Raw genomic sequence first — 15,997 nt, forward strand, 5'->3', positions numbered from 1 at the left:
CAGGTCCCTTCCGACCCTAGAAACTATGAAACTATGACTCAAAGGCTTTGACTCTTTCTGGCCTTTTCTTTTCTTGGGAAACAAGTGTGCTAACTTGTCCTAGTTAATAGTAGGTAATAAATACAAGCTAAAATCCTAGTAAAGATGTGCATTGGTAAGTCAGGTTAAGGGCTATGAAGAGGTTCAGTGTATACCTCAGTCTGGTGGGAAAACTGGAATTTTTCCTTGTGTTAACTGCCATAAGTTAATTAAAAACAGTAAAGATTATACCCCCCCCCAGCAGCAAATAAAATAAAAAGAAATGTTTTGGAGCCGTTCTTTCTTCCTTCTTTCACTCGTACTACAGTATAACCTCATAAATCTGGATATCAAAAATCCAGAATTTTCACTTTTCTGGCAGGTGCCCGGTCCTAAGCGTGCCGGATTTATGAGGTTATGCTGTAGTCTTCAAGTTCAGATAAGTGGCAGGGTCCTGCAGCATTTGCTGACACACTCCTTTCTGAAATGATTCAAATAGAAGGGCACTGCACTGCAAGTGGCAGAGACTGGGTGGTGCTTTCTTCTGGTGAACCTGGGCAACAGAGAAACTGCATAAATTCAAGCAGATCTTTAGGGGAAGGTGCATGAGGAGGACGGACTTGAAACAAATTGGGTGGTTTTTTTGTATCGCTGATGTGTGCATGTTCGGTCATGCACGTAAAGAGGGAGGGAATCAAACAATCTAACTTGTTTATTCTTGACTCTGCCACTGTCTTGATGGTGTGATGCTTGGAAAATCGCTTAGCATCTGTTTTCTTTTTTTCTCCATTTGTAATGGATCCATATGCCTATCTCATAGGAGCATTGTGAGACTCCCAGGATGGTGTAGATCAGTGGTGCTCAACCTTTTAGCCCTATGTATGGGGTCTTTCCATAGGGTTGGTATTGTATCCAGTCCAGAGTGGCCCCACGTGTGCCCCAGAGTGTCATTCAGCTTCCAGAGCCACACTGATTGCTGCTGCTGCCCTTCCTCTGCCGTCAGATTTTCAGACCCGTGAGGAGCTCCATGAGCCAGATGACAAAGCCATGCAGCCTGAAGAGCGAACACCACTGGTGTAGATAATGAGTGACATGATTTCTATTCAGTTAGGTTTTTCAGTGGTCACCTTTCTGCACAGAACAAGCGGCAAAGTGTCCTTCATCTTGTTCCTCTGCCTGTCTGTCTCTGCTTCTGTTTGCTGCTTGTCATGGTATTGTACGCAAAGTTATATCAGCCACTCAGGAGTGCTTACTTGGAGGTAAATTGCTGATCAGGTAATTGATTCAGCTGGGACTTTTCAAGCTTTTTGGATTTGTCAGTGCGCTGTTTGTATTTCCTGTTTGGAATGCAGTTTACCTGTCACTTTAAAGTAGCTGGAGACTGTCACATCAGACTGAATTGCCCCTTTTAAGAAACACTGAACGAACATGTTGAAGTTGTGTGGCATGTTTTAGGCAAAGAGATAAGAGGCCATCTCATCCTTTAGGCACAGTCACGTCTGAAATAGCATTCACTTCTGTACACCTGGTAGCCAGAAATGAATTGACATCTTGATCCGGGGGTACTTGGATGAGGTGGCTTAACGAATGACTTGTGTTGAACTGTGTTTCTAAAGAGGAATTTGAATGAGGAAAGAGCTGTTGGACCTTTGAAAAGGGGGAAGTGGGTTGGGTGGAGCAGACATGCGGGAGCAAGAGGAAGTGAAAAGCTGCAAGACAGAGAAGAGTGGAGTGGAGGGCAAATATCTTGCATCTGAGATGAGATGAGGTCTCGGGTTTTGAAGGAAGGTCTGAGTAAGCAGAGAGCAAGATGGTTTTAGAAGCTTTTCTGGGGGGTTCTCAACTTAGTGGCCACATTTACGTGAGCGGTGGACTGCACAGTTGTTCCTGCGCAGTCAGTACTGACCGAGTGGTCCCATCACTGCATGGCCTCTTTCCAGTGCTGCTGCACAGTAGGAATGAGCTACTGCACAGTAGCATTGTCACGTTTAGTGCCCAGCAGTGCTACTGTGCAGTAGCAATGGGCTACAGCGCAGTATCATATCATGTAGATGTGCCCTAGGGGCGTGCGAAGCGGGTTCTATTCAATTCAGATTCAGATTTGGCCTGAATCGGGGACAGTGATTCAATTTGTTGATTTGGATGACTGTCCCTGATTTGATTTGGCCGAATTCGGATTTGAAAATTCGATGCTGATTCAGAGAATCAGCGATTCGGACACAGACACAGCTTTAAAAGTTTTTTCTACATACTTTGAGGTAGCAAGCATGGCTCGTGAACACTGCGATGCTGGGGCATATGGAGCGTCCCACAGGAGCACGGGAAGCCCTCCACGTGCTTGGTGGCAAACCTGGAAGTGGACCAGAAGTACTTCCGGTCTGCTTCTGAGTCTGCCAGGGAGCATGCTGCCCCCCCCCCCTTGACCCCTTGGCTTGGCAACTGGCTGCAGGGGGACCTCAGGGGACCCCCCCAGACCCATGAGGCACCAGTCACTGAGCCAGGGTGGTGCCAGGGCAGCCCCCGTGTGCTCCCTGGTGGACCCAGAAGTGGATGGGAAGTGCTTCTGGTCCACTTCCAGGTCTGCTGCCGAGTGCGCTGGCGATCCCCCGTGTTTCTGTGGGGCGCTCCATGTGCGCCAGCATCACAGCATTCACGAGCCCCTGCTACCTAGAGGTATGTAGAAAAAACATTTAAAGCTGTCTCTCTGTCCGAATCTCTGAATCTTTTCAAATCTCTCTGATTCGATTCAGAGAGATTGAAGGGTCCTCTGATTTGAATCAGAGATTTGGCCACCAAATCAGGCCGGATCGAATCAGGGACTGAAGCGTCTCACAGCCCTAATGTGCCCAGTTTGAGATGAACTGTAAAAACATTGCTAAGTGGTTTTGTTACTTACTGAACAATATGTCTGTGAGCTAATGCATATTCACTGTATATCTATTAATTTAAATGTAATTATGTCCCCTGCAGCAGAAAAGCAGGTGTGGCTTTGGAGTGTGTCAGCAGCCTTGAATACATTTGTTTAATTTCCACATGATAAGGATACAACCACAAAGCAGAGATATGGAGTGGAATAAAATAAATACAGTGTGTGTGTGGGGGCGTGACTTTTGTGGAAAAAAATTGTCCCTAATTCAGCACAAATGCAACCCTTTGGGATTCAGGCAATGCAGGCTGAAAGCACTAGTTTATTTTCCTGATGATGGCACTTTTACCTTCTTATTTATCTAAAGCTTTTACACTGTCACCCATCAGAATATATTTTGCTTGAAGGATTCTCAGCTGCTTTTAGTGGTAGCAAGACTTGTAGCGAACTTCGGGAAGCTTCTGCCTGTCCTCCCTTCTCTGCTTGCCATAGTGTTACACTTCTCTATTTTGGGGTTGTCAGAGATGAGCAGAGCATCAGCTGGAGGTAATTTTAAGTGTCTATGTGTGTGTCTGTGTCCTTCCTGTTATGGCAGAAAGAGTTTGTTAGAAGTGTTTATAGTGTTTTCTTGAAAAAATACACGGGTTTCCAAGATACAGAAGACAGATAAGTGTTGCCTTAGTCTCTCTCCAAAATACAGAGGAAGGCAAGTAATATCTTTTATTGGGCCAGTTTTATAGTTGGGAAAAGACCCTTTTGGGCACAAATGTTCTTTCAAAGGAGACTGCCTGTGAACCTGGTCCAATAAAAGACATCAAACACATCTTGCTTCACTTATGTTCCCACCATAGCTACAGCGCCCTTGCAACACCATTACTTTTGCTATAGAAATAAAAGTTTTAACCCCAGACCCGGTTTGGTGGTGTGCATAGGAGTGTAGCTTGCCTGGGCTATTTGGATGCATGGGTTGGGGTTTTCAAAGGAGCTGAAGGGAGGTTGCCAACCAGACCTCATGGACTTTCATGCCACCTGGGTGGATGCATTAGGGCATTTCATTAGCAGAACATCTCCAGCCCTGACTAGGGCACATCATCACAGTTGAACTATCTTAGTGTGAAAAGATAGTGGAATAGAAATTGTGAAGGAGTTATGGTTGAGATTTTCTTAAAAACTAGGTAGCCAGCTAAATGCTAGTACTCAGTTTTTGACGATGCTAAGTTAATTGAACAGATTTGTCTTTAAATAAAAAGGGTAGCTAAAATACTTCATGAATAGCACGCAAGCTCATATTTTACATCAGTATTATTTTGTTGATAGAATATGCCTTGTCTGCGAGATTCCTCCTGACTGATCATGCCATCTGAATGGCTCATAAGAGAGGAATCAAACTCATTTTGTTTGTAAATATATAGAAATAAAATCAGTAGTTTTGAACTATGACTCATAAACAGGATTCTCAGGGAGCTGGTTTTTAACACCTGCTATGTTTAAAATAACATTAAAAGTGCTAGTTGAGACGGCCACAAAGCAATACTTTATTATTCCTTTGTCTTCATCTTTAATTCACTTTGTGTCTGGTTATTACTGAGGGCTCCAAATAAGGTCTGATCCTATACATATTACAGTGTCTAATGCAGTGGAAGGTCTGAAGGGTGAAATTATCACCTTAGCTCTTAATTTACTTGCCTTTGTGCTTTGGATCAAAGCTTCAAAACGAGCTTTCATATTGTGTGCGTGTTTAGCAAAGCTTAGTGACAATTTACGCCACATAAAGTGCAACAGAACCATCAACAGATGATAAATCACGTGGCATTTATAAAAAAGAAATATTGAAACGGGAAATTAAATATGGCGCAGAAGATGCATAGGGAAGGTTATGCCTGCTTGAGTGAGTACTTGGACACACTAGCACCTTTCAGGTTACGGCAGAATGATCTTGTTCTTTGTGCTGTACAGAGAAAACGCTCCCAAACGGTGCAGCATACCCTTGCCTCCCCAAGCTAGTAAATTGTGTTTTTCAAGTTAGCATTGCCGGCAGTCAGTCTTTGCCTTTTATGCCCTCTGCCAGCGCCGTGTTATATTCTGTATTCTTGCATCTCCTCCTCTCCTCCAGGTGTTTGAGTTGTGCATGTGTAACTGGTTTGTTTGTACACTTAGTTGTGGGTCTGGAATAGGGACAAGCTGTTGGGAACTGTAATATTGTGCTAACACTGTCCGAAGTACTGTTCCTTGTTAAAGCAGTGATTGTCAATTGAGGGGCCGTGGGATCTTGTTAAGGGTGTGGCAGAAAATTAAGTGTGTGAACATCTACTTGTGATTCAGAAGATAAACCCAGAAATTTCCAATAGGAATCCACAGGGCGAGGCGCATTCTGACCTGTTGTCTTTCTGAGTTCTTTGCTACAGACAGTTTTTTTCCATAGTCAAGAAATGAGTGAAAGCTGGCATTTCTCAAGAGGTGTCTTGAGTACTAACAAGGATGAGGACCACAGTGTTAGAACAATGATAATGATCGTTGCTCGCATTAGAAGGCCCTGGATTACTTTAAAGCTGATGATTTGGATACCATAATGATGGGTTCATTATAAAACCTTGCGTTGATAAATATAAATATTATTAATTGCTTACTCATGGGTTCTGTATATTCAAAATGTCATTCAGACATGAGCTAGTTTAGTCATGATGGTAAATCACCTCAATGTTTCCATGCCTCAGTTTTCCCTTCTACAAAATGGACAATGATATGAGCGTCCTCAAACTTTTTATCTTGTCACAGTGATGGGCATTGGACTAAAGGGCTGTGCTGTATGTTTGTTTTATCCTCAGAGGAATCGAACTTCTGTGCTGTACTGAAGGGAACTGTTACCCAGATATAGCAACTTGCTAAAAATGGCGACTGGAAAAACATCCTGCAAGAAAAGTTGGGGAATGGCTGAGAGGAATTTGTTCAGTTTAGTGGTCTTTAGGAGCTGTATTTTAAAGCAGCCAGCTGGGAGATTGTGATGGGGGACATTATGTAATAATCCTGTGCTAGTCTGTATCTGTGAAATTTCCCCCAAATTATCTTGTTTTAAATATGAATTGCATTTCTGTTGTGCAATTTCAAATCTCATGATTTCATTTCATATAAATGAGTCGCTGGGATATGTCTTAACAGTAATTGAAGTGCTTAACAGGAGACTATGCGATAGTTTAATTAGTTTTGATCCTGTTCTGTTATATTTCTGGAATCCTTTAATAAACAAACAAAAAGCCCATTAACAATTGGTTTGCTAACCATTTAGCAAATGTTCTTTTATCATGTTCATTCTGTTTTCAGCAGAGCTGAAGCACAAACCGGTTCCTCATTTCCTGTATTTTAGACACTGCTCCAATTATTATAGCAATAAAATAATTCCTCCAGTTAAATGGGCATCAGCATCTTCAACTGCTGTCAACACAGCTCTGGTAATTGTGTTTAAGTGAAATCATTCTTGCAGAGCCAGTAGAAAGGAGCACACAGGTGATGGTGTCCCCTTTAAAGGATGAACCTGGCATAAATATATTTTGGGGTGGCTTTGTTTAAAAGATGAACCCCATCCACATATAAAGTAGAGATGAATTTCACTATTGGGTTGTCACTTCAAGGCCATAATCCTTAATTCTGGGGTCTTAAGAAGGCCCTTCATAGTATTTTAATTTGAGATATAAAGATGTCTCAAAGCTTTAGATACTTTTAAGTGATGAGGGCCTCTGGAAGTTACTCCATCTGTGAACCCCTTTGAGGACGTGTACCTGCACTCGTCTGAGGGTAAAAACTGCCACTGATTTCAGTGATGGAAGATTGCAGTTGAAATGATGACATTGGGAGCAGTAAACACCTTGGGACAGAGGTTCAAATTCTTACAAAGTGAACTTGGCCCTATATGCTTCCAGGATAGATGCACAGTGAATTTTGTGCACAACTCTGTGCAAGTCTTCTGGATAAGACCTTAGCTGAGACGCTTCTGCCTTGCATGAATGTTAAAGATCCAAAGGCTTTTGCTGGGGAAAACCTCTCGGAGAAAATGTCCTGGTAATCCTTTGTGGCTGTGTGGGATGCGGTATGTGCATTATCTTCCTGGTTGCTGCCTTTAGGCCCCCATTTTCTAATTCCAGGTTTGTTTTTTTTAAAAACTCTGCTTAGGTTCTTTTTGGTAGCCAAATGGAAAGGAAATATCAAGGATGAAGTTAGCCTGAGAATTGAGAGGGAGGGAGGGAGTGTTTTAAGAGATCTCAGCTCTAGTTATGAGTCTGCTACTACCCTGTTAACTTGTGTCTGTTGTTCCATCTGTAAAATGGGAATAATGCTTAAGCTTTGATTAAACAAGCAACTTCAGGTAAAGATATAGTTAAAGTAATGCAACATCCTGCCTCTTCTACATAGATGCAGGTATATTGATATGAAGGTATTTCATAATGGGTTAGCTATTCCTGTACAGGGAGAATAATGGTAGTGGTACAAGCCTACAAGGAGGCACTTTTATATTAACATAGCTGTGCCCACGTCAGGCCTTTTACTGTTATATAACTGTTCTGGTTACAGAATCGGCCATTACCAAATTAGTTACACCGGTAAAATTCAAGTTGGCACAATCACCTTTGTAAAGGGGCTTGAGATGCTTATCATAAAGGTGCTGGTGGCATGCAGAGATCTTTTAGAGTGCTGTCTAAAAGTACCTAGATGCTTACGGACTGACAAATAATGAAAAAGGCTTTAAAAGGCAGCTTGCTGCTTTTACTTCCTGGCAAATGGCTTGCGTATTAAAATGTTCGGAGGTGTCTGCCCTTTTTATGGGTCTTAACAGTGGCTGTCATTTGTATTCGAGACTTTTTGTTTAAAAAACGAAATTGCAATGCAAAGCTGTGGGTTTCCTAATCTTTGATGAATTGTGCCACCATGTTATGGGTAAGCTGTAAAACAGATGCCGAAATGCAGACCCCGTCGCCTTTTGGAATTGTTTTGTTCCCCGGCGTTGCCCGTCTCAGATCCCCTAGCCAAGGCCCCACTTCCCCGCACACTAGCTTGGTATGCAGAAGCTGCAGAGTCTGTTCACTGTGCTTTATTTACGGAAACAGCAGGGTTGAGATTGATTGCGTTGTAAGACAGTGTGTGGATGAGGGAGGGTCACAGCACATGCTCAGTCCTGTCAGTCCGAGGGCGAAGTTTCTGCGTTGTGCGTGCAGGCTTAGGTCATAGCACAAGCTCAGTGAAAGCTCTCTGAGGTCTCTCAGACTGCATGTGCCTCCATTTTGAGTTGTTAGAGTGGAAAAAGGCAGAGTTTTAGCTGTAAGTAGAGGTTCAGGAATACATCTAAACCCACCAGAGCCTGTCATAGTCATGGATGATCCATTCAGCCCCTGCAGGTAGGCTACATCACTCTGGCCTCCCTAACCAGTGATGATTTTTGCTGCTATTTCTGACTTCTGCAATGTTTATGAAATCATTTCATTATTCTTGCATGTTCTTCAGAACCTTATAATCACATCAGCCTCGCTGTGCAGCTGTATGTTTGGTGCATGAAAGCAGTGTAGCTACTGGCTCAGGGATGCACGGACCTGAATGCTGAAGCTGTGCGGATCGGGGCTTTTTTGTTTTTTTGTTTTTTTTTCCTTCCCTCCCCCCCTTCCCCCTTCCTGGTGCAGTTTTAATTTCACTTGCGCTCTCTGCATGCCAAGTCTGTGGCACGTCTGTAGGGAGCTGCAGAGCCAGTCTGCGGGTTGCAGCCTTGTCTATGTGGCTAGTAGGAAATGTTTGGGCCTGCAAGAGACTGTTTAGATAATGTTGCAGGGAGGGTCGTAGATCGGCAGCCATTGGTTGCCTTGAAGGTGGGTGGAACTTGTTTTGATTGAGAGCCCGTTTGCCTGGGCAAATGATAGTTCTGATGCTATTTCTTTAAGTGTCTAAAAGCAAATAGTCAGCACAGTTCTGTGCGCCTGTCGCATTCGTGTGAAGCAGCCATGTCGGTCTCCAGTGTGGGCTTGCTCATTAGAAACCTTCATTAAAAGAAGTTTGTCATGTGACAGTTTTGAGAGCTACACCCACATCTGCTGTACTGGGCTAATGAAATATTTGTGTAAGAATGCAGACCGGGGGGGCTGTATAAAATAACGCCACTTGTCCCTGCTTAATCAGATGCAGTAAATGCTCGATACCTGGTTTGGAGGTCTCCGTGCATGACTGGGTGGAGCGATGGGTGAGTTGTCATTAGTGGAAGTTGGGGGACATTGGGGTGTTCAGGGAAATGAGGGGAAGGGAACTTGATTCTGCAGTGCAGTCTTATTGGAGCACTACCTGAGCTGGGGCAGAGCTCGGTGTGGCGGGCAGCGTTGGTGTGATGTGGACCTCTGGCTTGCTGGTTGGATTGCAGACATGATCACATCTGCAGAAGGACCGCTGCTTCATGGTACTTCTTGGTTTGTGGTAACTTCTCTTTTCCAGTTGCTGTTTGCAAGCACTGTATTCTGGAGTGTCTGCATGGTTTGGGACAGGGATAATTGCCTGTGTGGCTGTATACCTACAAGATGCCACACTGACAGTTCACTGGCCTACCTGGAAGATAAGCATGTGTGCAAATGCTGGCGTTGCAACAGCACTTACTGCCTGGCTACTGGCCTCACCAGAGGCCCAAGGACCAAATGGGCTGCGAGTTGTCCTCTCATCCGGGGCGGATGAGTGCAGCGAGCACAGGAAGGCTTTGTTCCTTCCACCTCTCCTTGAACTGTGTCAGGGTGAAATGAAACAGTGAATGTTTAGTAATAGGTGGATATCGAGGATTTGTCAGTAACTGAGGTTGGTGTAGTGTTAGAAGCTACAGTACACGCATGATTTTTGTCCATTCTTCTTCTTTGGCTGAGGACTCATCCTTAATCTGGGTGAAAAGTTTCATAGACATTAGGGCTGGAAGGGACCTTGGAAGATCGTTGAGTCCAGCCCCCAAAAGTTGCTCTGGAAAGGTACCTCTGAAGCAGTGTCCACCTTGTGTGGACCTCTTGGTTAGCAGGAACCTAGCCTTACTGTCAGGGGGTACTTCCTTCAGGAGGAGTGAGGCAATTGCTTGCACTGTCTGCATCCCTAGTTTTCATGCTATGCCATAGAAGATTTTTGTCCAGGGTGGTCTTTCCAACTCCTTTCCTCATCACTTGGATTTAAAAACCAAAATGGGGTGTCTGGAAAGATTCTGGGCTCTAGCGTGGAGCTGAAAGCTTGGCCATGTTTGTTTTTAAGGCGTATCAGGTTAATTTAAACTAGCAGAGGTGGAAGAAATGAAAACCCTTTTAGATCATAACAAAACATACTTGTCAAACAAAAATGTTGCATTTGGCAAAACAAAAATCTGCTGAGAATGGCATGCTGGTAATCCTCCTTTACGTAAGCACTTGCACGTGGCGGAGACCTCCATTAAGTAGGGCTCACCCTGAACCTGCAGTCGGAGGAGGCTCCTTGAGCTGGGTGCTCTACAAACACAGAATAAACTACTATTTATTTTTTTAAAGAAGGAATGAATTGAATGCCTTTTGGGGGGCTATGGACAGAGGTGCCTGCTAATCCACTTTAAAAGCCAGGGGATCTGAGGAGTGTGCATCACCTGTTACAATACAACCGTTAGATTTGTGTGCTTTTGTAGGAATACAACTTAGCTAAATCAGGGTTTAGGTTGCGACAGTTCTCTCTTTATTTGTATCCTTTCCAGAAGTATACAGATGGACCAGTTATAACATCTAATGTCAACACTGTATGTACTGATAGGTAGAATTGTATCCATCTATACCCGGAGCCACCTATTGCTGATATATAATGCTCTCTGTTCTTGTGTGTGATGCTGCACTGTTCTTTGGTTTCTCCGAGCCCTTGATTCATCCTTTGCTTCCTCCCCCACCACACAGATTTCTTCACTACCTTTCCTGTGGTGGTGATGATGGACTGCCATTTTGGGACAAGCAGCACTCCTGGTAGGTTTGTGGCTGTGAGTAGGAGTTGGTATGCTTTGGTTGGGCAAAGCTCGGGGCCGGTTTGGAAACTTTCAAGTTCCATCCCTGCCGCTGACTGTGTGTGTGGTTTAGACTGCCTCATTGGGATCTCTTGTTGCTTCTGCAAAAAGTGAGTAAAACCTGTCACACGGTGGGTTGTGATGCTGAACCTTCAGGCCGTAATGACTCAGCCAAGTTCAGGTCCCGTCCTGCTAGGTGCTGTTCAGACAGCTAGTGCAGAACACTTTCTGCCCAAGGAGCAGTGCAGTGTGTGTTTGTCCAGTAGTTTGGAAAGATTAGCATGTGAAAGGGAGAGCTTTTACTGAGCCCTAAAGATTTCATAGCTGAGTACAGTGGGTCTGTATTTTTTTTTTTTTCCTGTTGTATGCCTTGGTTTATGAGGAGTTAGTGCCCGGTAAATCAGTAAGGTTATAGGTGTGGTGTCCCCCCCCCCCCACATCTCCATATCTCAAAGTTGAAATTTGTTTTTAATTAAAAACCTTGTCCCTCCTTGTCAGCATATCAGTGCCTGCAGTCATCCATGCTTTGCTTACGTCTCCTGTTCTTCAAGCCTTGCATCAGTGTTGTCTGCCTTCTGACCAAGGGCTACAAAGCAAGACTGAGTGGTGTGGGCAGGTTCCTGAAGTGGTCAGAGGGTTTATATTGAAGAGATGCCAAACACCTCCACTCCCCACTATATTTGCTCAGTAAAAGCTGAACAGGTTACTTCTGAATCTGTTGCAGGCTCTGCTGACCAGGTAAACTAGACCAGGTCTGCAAATGGGAGTTCACTTTCTTGTGCGGCACAACAGAAACCTCATGGTAGATCACCAGATCAGCCCTGTGAGCTACCCTGAGAAGTGGTACAGAGCTCGGCTCCTGCATCAGTGGCGGTTAGGCAGAGCGGGGACTGTAATGACTTGGATGAGTGATCAGTCTTTTTAGTGAGGTGTACAGGGATGTTGACCTCTTAAAACTAGACTGATACAAGCCTGTTTATCCTGATACATCTGTGTCCATATTAGGGTGTTTATACTCCTGTAGTGATTATTTTTTTTCTGAACCAATACAATTGCAACACTATAACAAACTGTATGTATGCAAGCTATTAAAGTGCACCAGGAATATTCAGTGAAACCAGATCACTTTTTTCCAGTAATTCATCGGGATGACGGCATTTGGACTCCTCATTTTAAGGAAAATAAAATGAATACTAACATTTGGAAAAAATAAAGGAAACTTCAGAGTAGCTCTTATTTGCCAGCAAAATATTAGCCACTAAATTAGTATCTCATTTAGTTTTAAATGCTGCTTAGTTTTTGTATTTCACTCATCTCTCACAATGGAAATGTGGCGATCAGTTCTATTTAGGACCAGACCAATTTTCAGCCCTCCGTATAAATCTAGCTCAGAAATGAACCCAATTTATATTCATATCCTTATTGAGACCCCCGAAGATGAGGTCCTTGCCCTGCGTGGTTCAGGAATCTTTCCAGCTTCTTGTCTTTTCAGAGAGCGCAACAGGAATGGTCTTTCTTTCGCCTCCTTCATGTCCTGACTCCTATAGCAGTCAACAGGATGAAACTTGCACTGAAGGCAAAACTGTCAACACAGGTTTGCCTGTTCCTGTTTTCAATTCAGGAGTTGCAGAAACTTCCATTTTGTTTTATTAATCTTGAAACATTTTAAATTTTAAAACCAGAGGTGCAATTCCTCACTTAAATGCAAATGTTCATGCACATAACAGCTGCTTCATTTTTTTTTTTTTTTTTACATAGTATCTGCTGTTAAAACAGGATATAAAATTCAGTTTGAAAAATGTCATAGACTTGTAATCAGCTTCACTTTCCTGTTGTATCCTGTGCATGAAGAGAAGAGAACTAATAATTCAGGAATCTAATGTCTGATGGCATAAAGTCATAACCAAATACACTGGTTGGGAGTTGAAACTAGACCAATTCAAAATGGGAAATCTGGATTAAATTTCAGAGTTATGGGAGTTAACTGTTGAAATAATTTTATCAAGTGTCTGTAGTGGGTTCCCCAGTCACTCAAAGCCTTTAAATGAAGATAAAATTAAAAGGCAGTGGCCATATTTTATGGCCTTAGGCAGGAATTCCTGAGTAAGGTCCTGTGGCCTGTATCATGCAGGAAGTCAAACTATACCTTGATCGTGATCCCTTTTTAACTTAACATCTATTCATCCTTAAACTGTGTCACTTGGATTTCCAGATTTCTGATTGTTTTTGTTTTGAAAACTGTTAATAGATTAATAAAAATTGAGCATGGATGAAGACATTCCTAATTCACACTCCCTGTCCTATCTATCCACGCTCAGACTTTTTCACATTGAAAATCTGAAGCCCAGTCAGGCCTGTTTTGTGGGGAGAAAATTAATTAAGCCTCCCTTTTAAATTAGAGCGTTGTTATAAAAATGTTTAAAACAACCCTATTGCTTCCTCCCAAGCCCTGCCATGGATGTTGCTTCAGAGTATTTGAGCTTTTAAAGGCCAGTGTTTAAGTATGGTAAGGCAGTTGTTGCAATACAGCAACAAGTGTGTGTTGAGCTTTATAGGAAGAATGTGTGTGGTGTGGAGTATTTTTGGGGGCCTAGAGGATGACAAGAAACATGTGAGACTCTGTTTTATAGAGGTTTAAAATTTAAAATGGAAAGAATACCATTCTAGTAAGCGTGTCTTGCCAATGATATACCCACTATGTCTGTGGGTCCATAGGAACCTCCTGCTAAAATCTAGCCACCCAGGTAGCGGGAAATGGGGATAATTATTCTCCCTTTCAGGGGATCGGTCCTTCTGGAGACGCAGAACCCTTTCCTCAGATTACTTATAAAAGTGCTTCTGAGGAACAATTTTTTTTGCCTGGAGAAGCAACCACTGACAGCAAACGATAGATATTTTCAGAGTGTTTCCAAGGAGAGCATGTTCATTGCCCCTTCTCTTGGTCAGTCTTCCCACATACAGTCTTGTTCTTCATCACATTTAGCCCCAGTGATTAGTGGGGACCTGCTTAACTTGTGGCAAGACAAAACCATTTTCACGGCTTCTTGTGGCAGGAAGGACTTATTTTGGGGGCATTTGCCAGCCCCCCCCCCCTCCCGGCGTAGATTAGCAGAGAAGCCCTGCCACTGCTGCAGTAAGTCTCAAGCTCGTGAGAGTGGCTGCGGGATTGCTGCGTTGTCTAAGTATCTTTGTAAGGATTAAGAGATTCTAAGACTGCATGTTATATAAATAATATGCTGGGATTTTTTGTTTTTGGGTTGATTTCCTGGGAAATCATGACCGATGGAATATTTCCTGTGATTGTGGACACTGTCATGATCGTGGATACCGAGAACCTATGAATTACTGTAAGTAGGTCCCTAGTGATTGGGAATTGCCATACTCCATCATACTCTGTCCATTGAACTTACTGTCCTGTAAGTACTTGAGACCAGCTCCAATACTTCAGTGAAAGGTAGATGAGATGCAGGAGTCAGCATTTTACAGAATAGCCTTGGCTGTAGGGGGAGCCTCTTGCTAATCCTGATTGACTTTCCTTGGTTTGTATGTGGGAGCAGGAGCATTTCTAACCCTCCTTAACATGGGAAGCCCATTTATTTGAATAATTGTGGATGCACTCATCTGCATTAACAGCCAATTTGAGAGAGAGGGAAATACAGACTATAACTGGTGGCAGTAAGTGCTACTTTTTACCCCCTTTTCCAGGCCATTAGTAAGTAACTTTAAATACCACATGCTCTAGTATGAAGCTGCTGAGTACCCCTGAGTTCACTTTTGCCACTTAAGACTGACCCTTTATTCCTCCCATGTTTTCTGTCACTTCAGCTGGTTTCTAGACTTTACTTCTCTTGCTCCTTTTGGATCCTTTGTTTGTCATATTGATAAAATCATCCGGACTCAACAGCTTGTACTTTTCTCTCTCCCCAGAGACTGTTCTTTTCATCCTCTCCTCTCGATATTTTTCAGGGTGCAGTGACCCACTCCTTCCCAGGCCGCAACCATTTTAAATTAGCTTTCTGAAACTTTTCCCATGTGTGGTGTGATGTCTTGGCTTACTGCCGTGCCCACGTAGCACTGGAGAGTGGCTTGTGGTAGGCAGGTTTCTAACAACATTCCCGGAGACCTCCCAAGAGGAACCAGTAGACTTGGAGAGAGGCACACTGAGCCTTTTTGAAGCCCCTTTTCTGCTTAAGCTTTAATTTGCTTAATTATAGATCATCTCAGCACACAGAGATCAGGGAGGATTCTGTCAGACAGGAGATCAACTTAATTTTCAGAGACAGCCAAGATTGCTGTTTTGAAAATGGGTTTGGTTCTTTCAAGACGCACGTTTTTATTAACCAGAAAGCTTATAACCGCTTTTGGCTAGTGGCACAGTTCCAGGGAGCCAGTGGCACCAGTTCTTTGGCACGATACGTGTTGCAGAGGAGAAGGTACCTGCGTGCATGGTGACAAAGGTGTGCATTGCGTATGAGATGAAGGTTGTAGTCCCTCGGGTTGAATACTGAGATCACCACCTCTCCATGGATGTAATTTGGTGTAATAGGCGTATGATTGATTGTGTACTGTGCTTTTATTCAGAGAAGAGCAGGCATGTCCCTGTAGCAGGCAGCATGCCTGTGACTTGGCCTCTGAGATCAACCTCATGTATTTCCTCTCCTTCCTTCCGAAAGTCAAAAAAATAGAACCTGCCCCAGGAGCTGTGGGTCTAAATGTTGACATTGGGATTCAGACTAGCTTATCTTATCAAGGCTGGGCAGTGGAGAGAGAGGTGCTATGTGTGCTTTTCCATTTGCCCCTCAGTTCTGATTGGCAACTCAGCCCTGTGCTCCCAGTCTGGGGCCCTGCTCAGCCCTAGCAGTGCAGTTCAGCTGTGATTTGCAGCGCCATTTCTGAGCCCTCTGCTATACTTCAGACCTGCTCTTCAGCACCCCATGTTGCCTCAGTCCTCCTCACCCCAAGCAATATAGGCTGCGTGTGAAAATGTCCCTGCTGCTCCCACACTGCCTCTTTTCCTGAGCACTGCCCAGCGATCTTGCCAAGCTCTGCCGAAGCGGGCCTGGTCGGCTGCAAGCCAAAAAAAAAAAAAAAAAACTAACCCAACG

General features: G+C 43.7%; 1 protein-coding gene across 4 annotated transcripts in view; it reads left to right on the plus strand.

Moving 5' to 3' along the window:
* Positions 1-15,997, plus strand: part of RERE (arginine-glutamic acid dipeptide repeats) — a 309,682-nt gene that overhangs the window by 116,732 nt on the left and 176,953 nt on the right. The window contains exon 6 of one of the 4 annotated variants that reach the window (XM_019511789.1): positions 10,789-10,854. The exons of 2 other annotated variants lie outside the window; for them this stretch is intronic. In XM_019511789.1, the coding sequence (XP_019367334.1) occupies positions 10,789-10,854 (66 nt within the window). Of the gene's footprint in view, positions 1-8,061; positions 8,269-10,788; positions 10,855-15,997 lie in introns of those variants that run through there. One more of the 4 variants, XM_019511792.1, reaches the window with a different exon arrangement.

The sequence above is a fragment of the Gavialis gangeticus genome, unplaced genomic scaffold (assembly GCF_001723915.1).
Source record: "Gavialis gangeticus isolate Ggan-Ray unplaced genomic scaffold, GavGan_comp1, whole genome shotgun sequence".
In the NCBI taxonomy this organism is placed as follows: domain Eukaryota; kingdom Metazoa; phylum Chordata; order Crocodylia; family Gavialidae; genus Gavialis; species Gavialis gangeticus.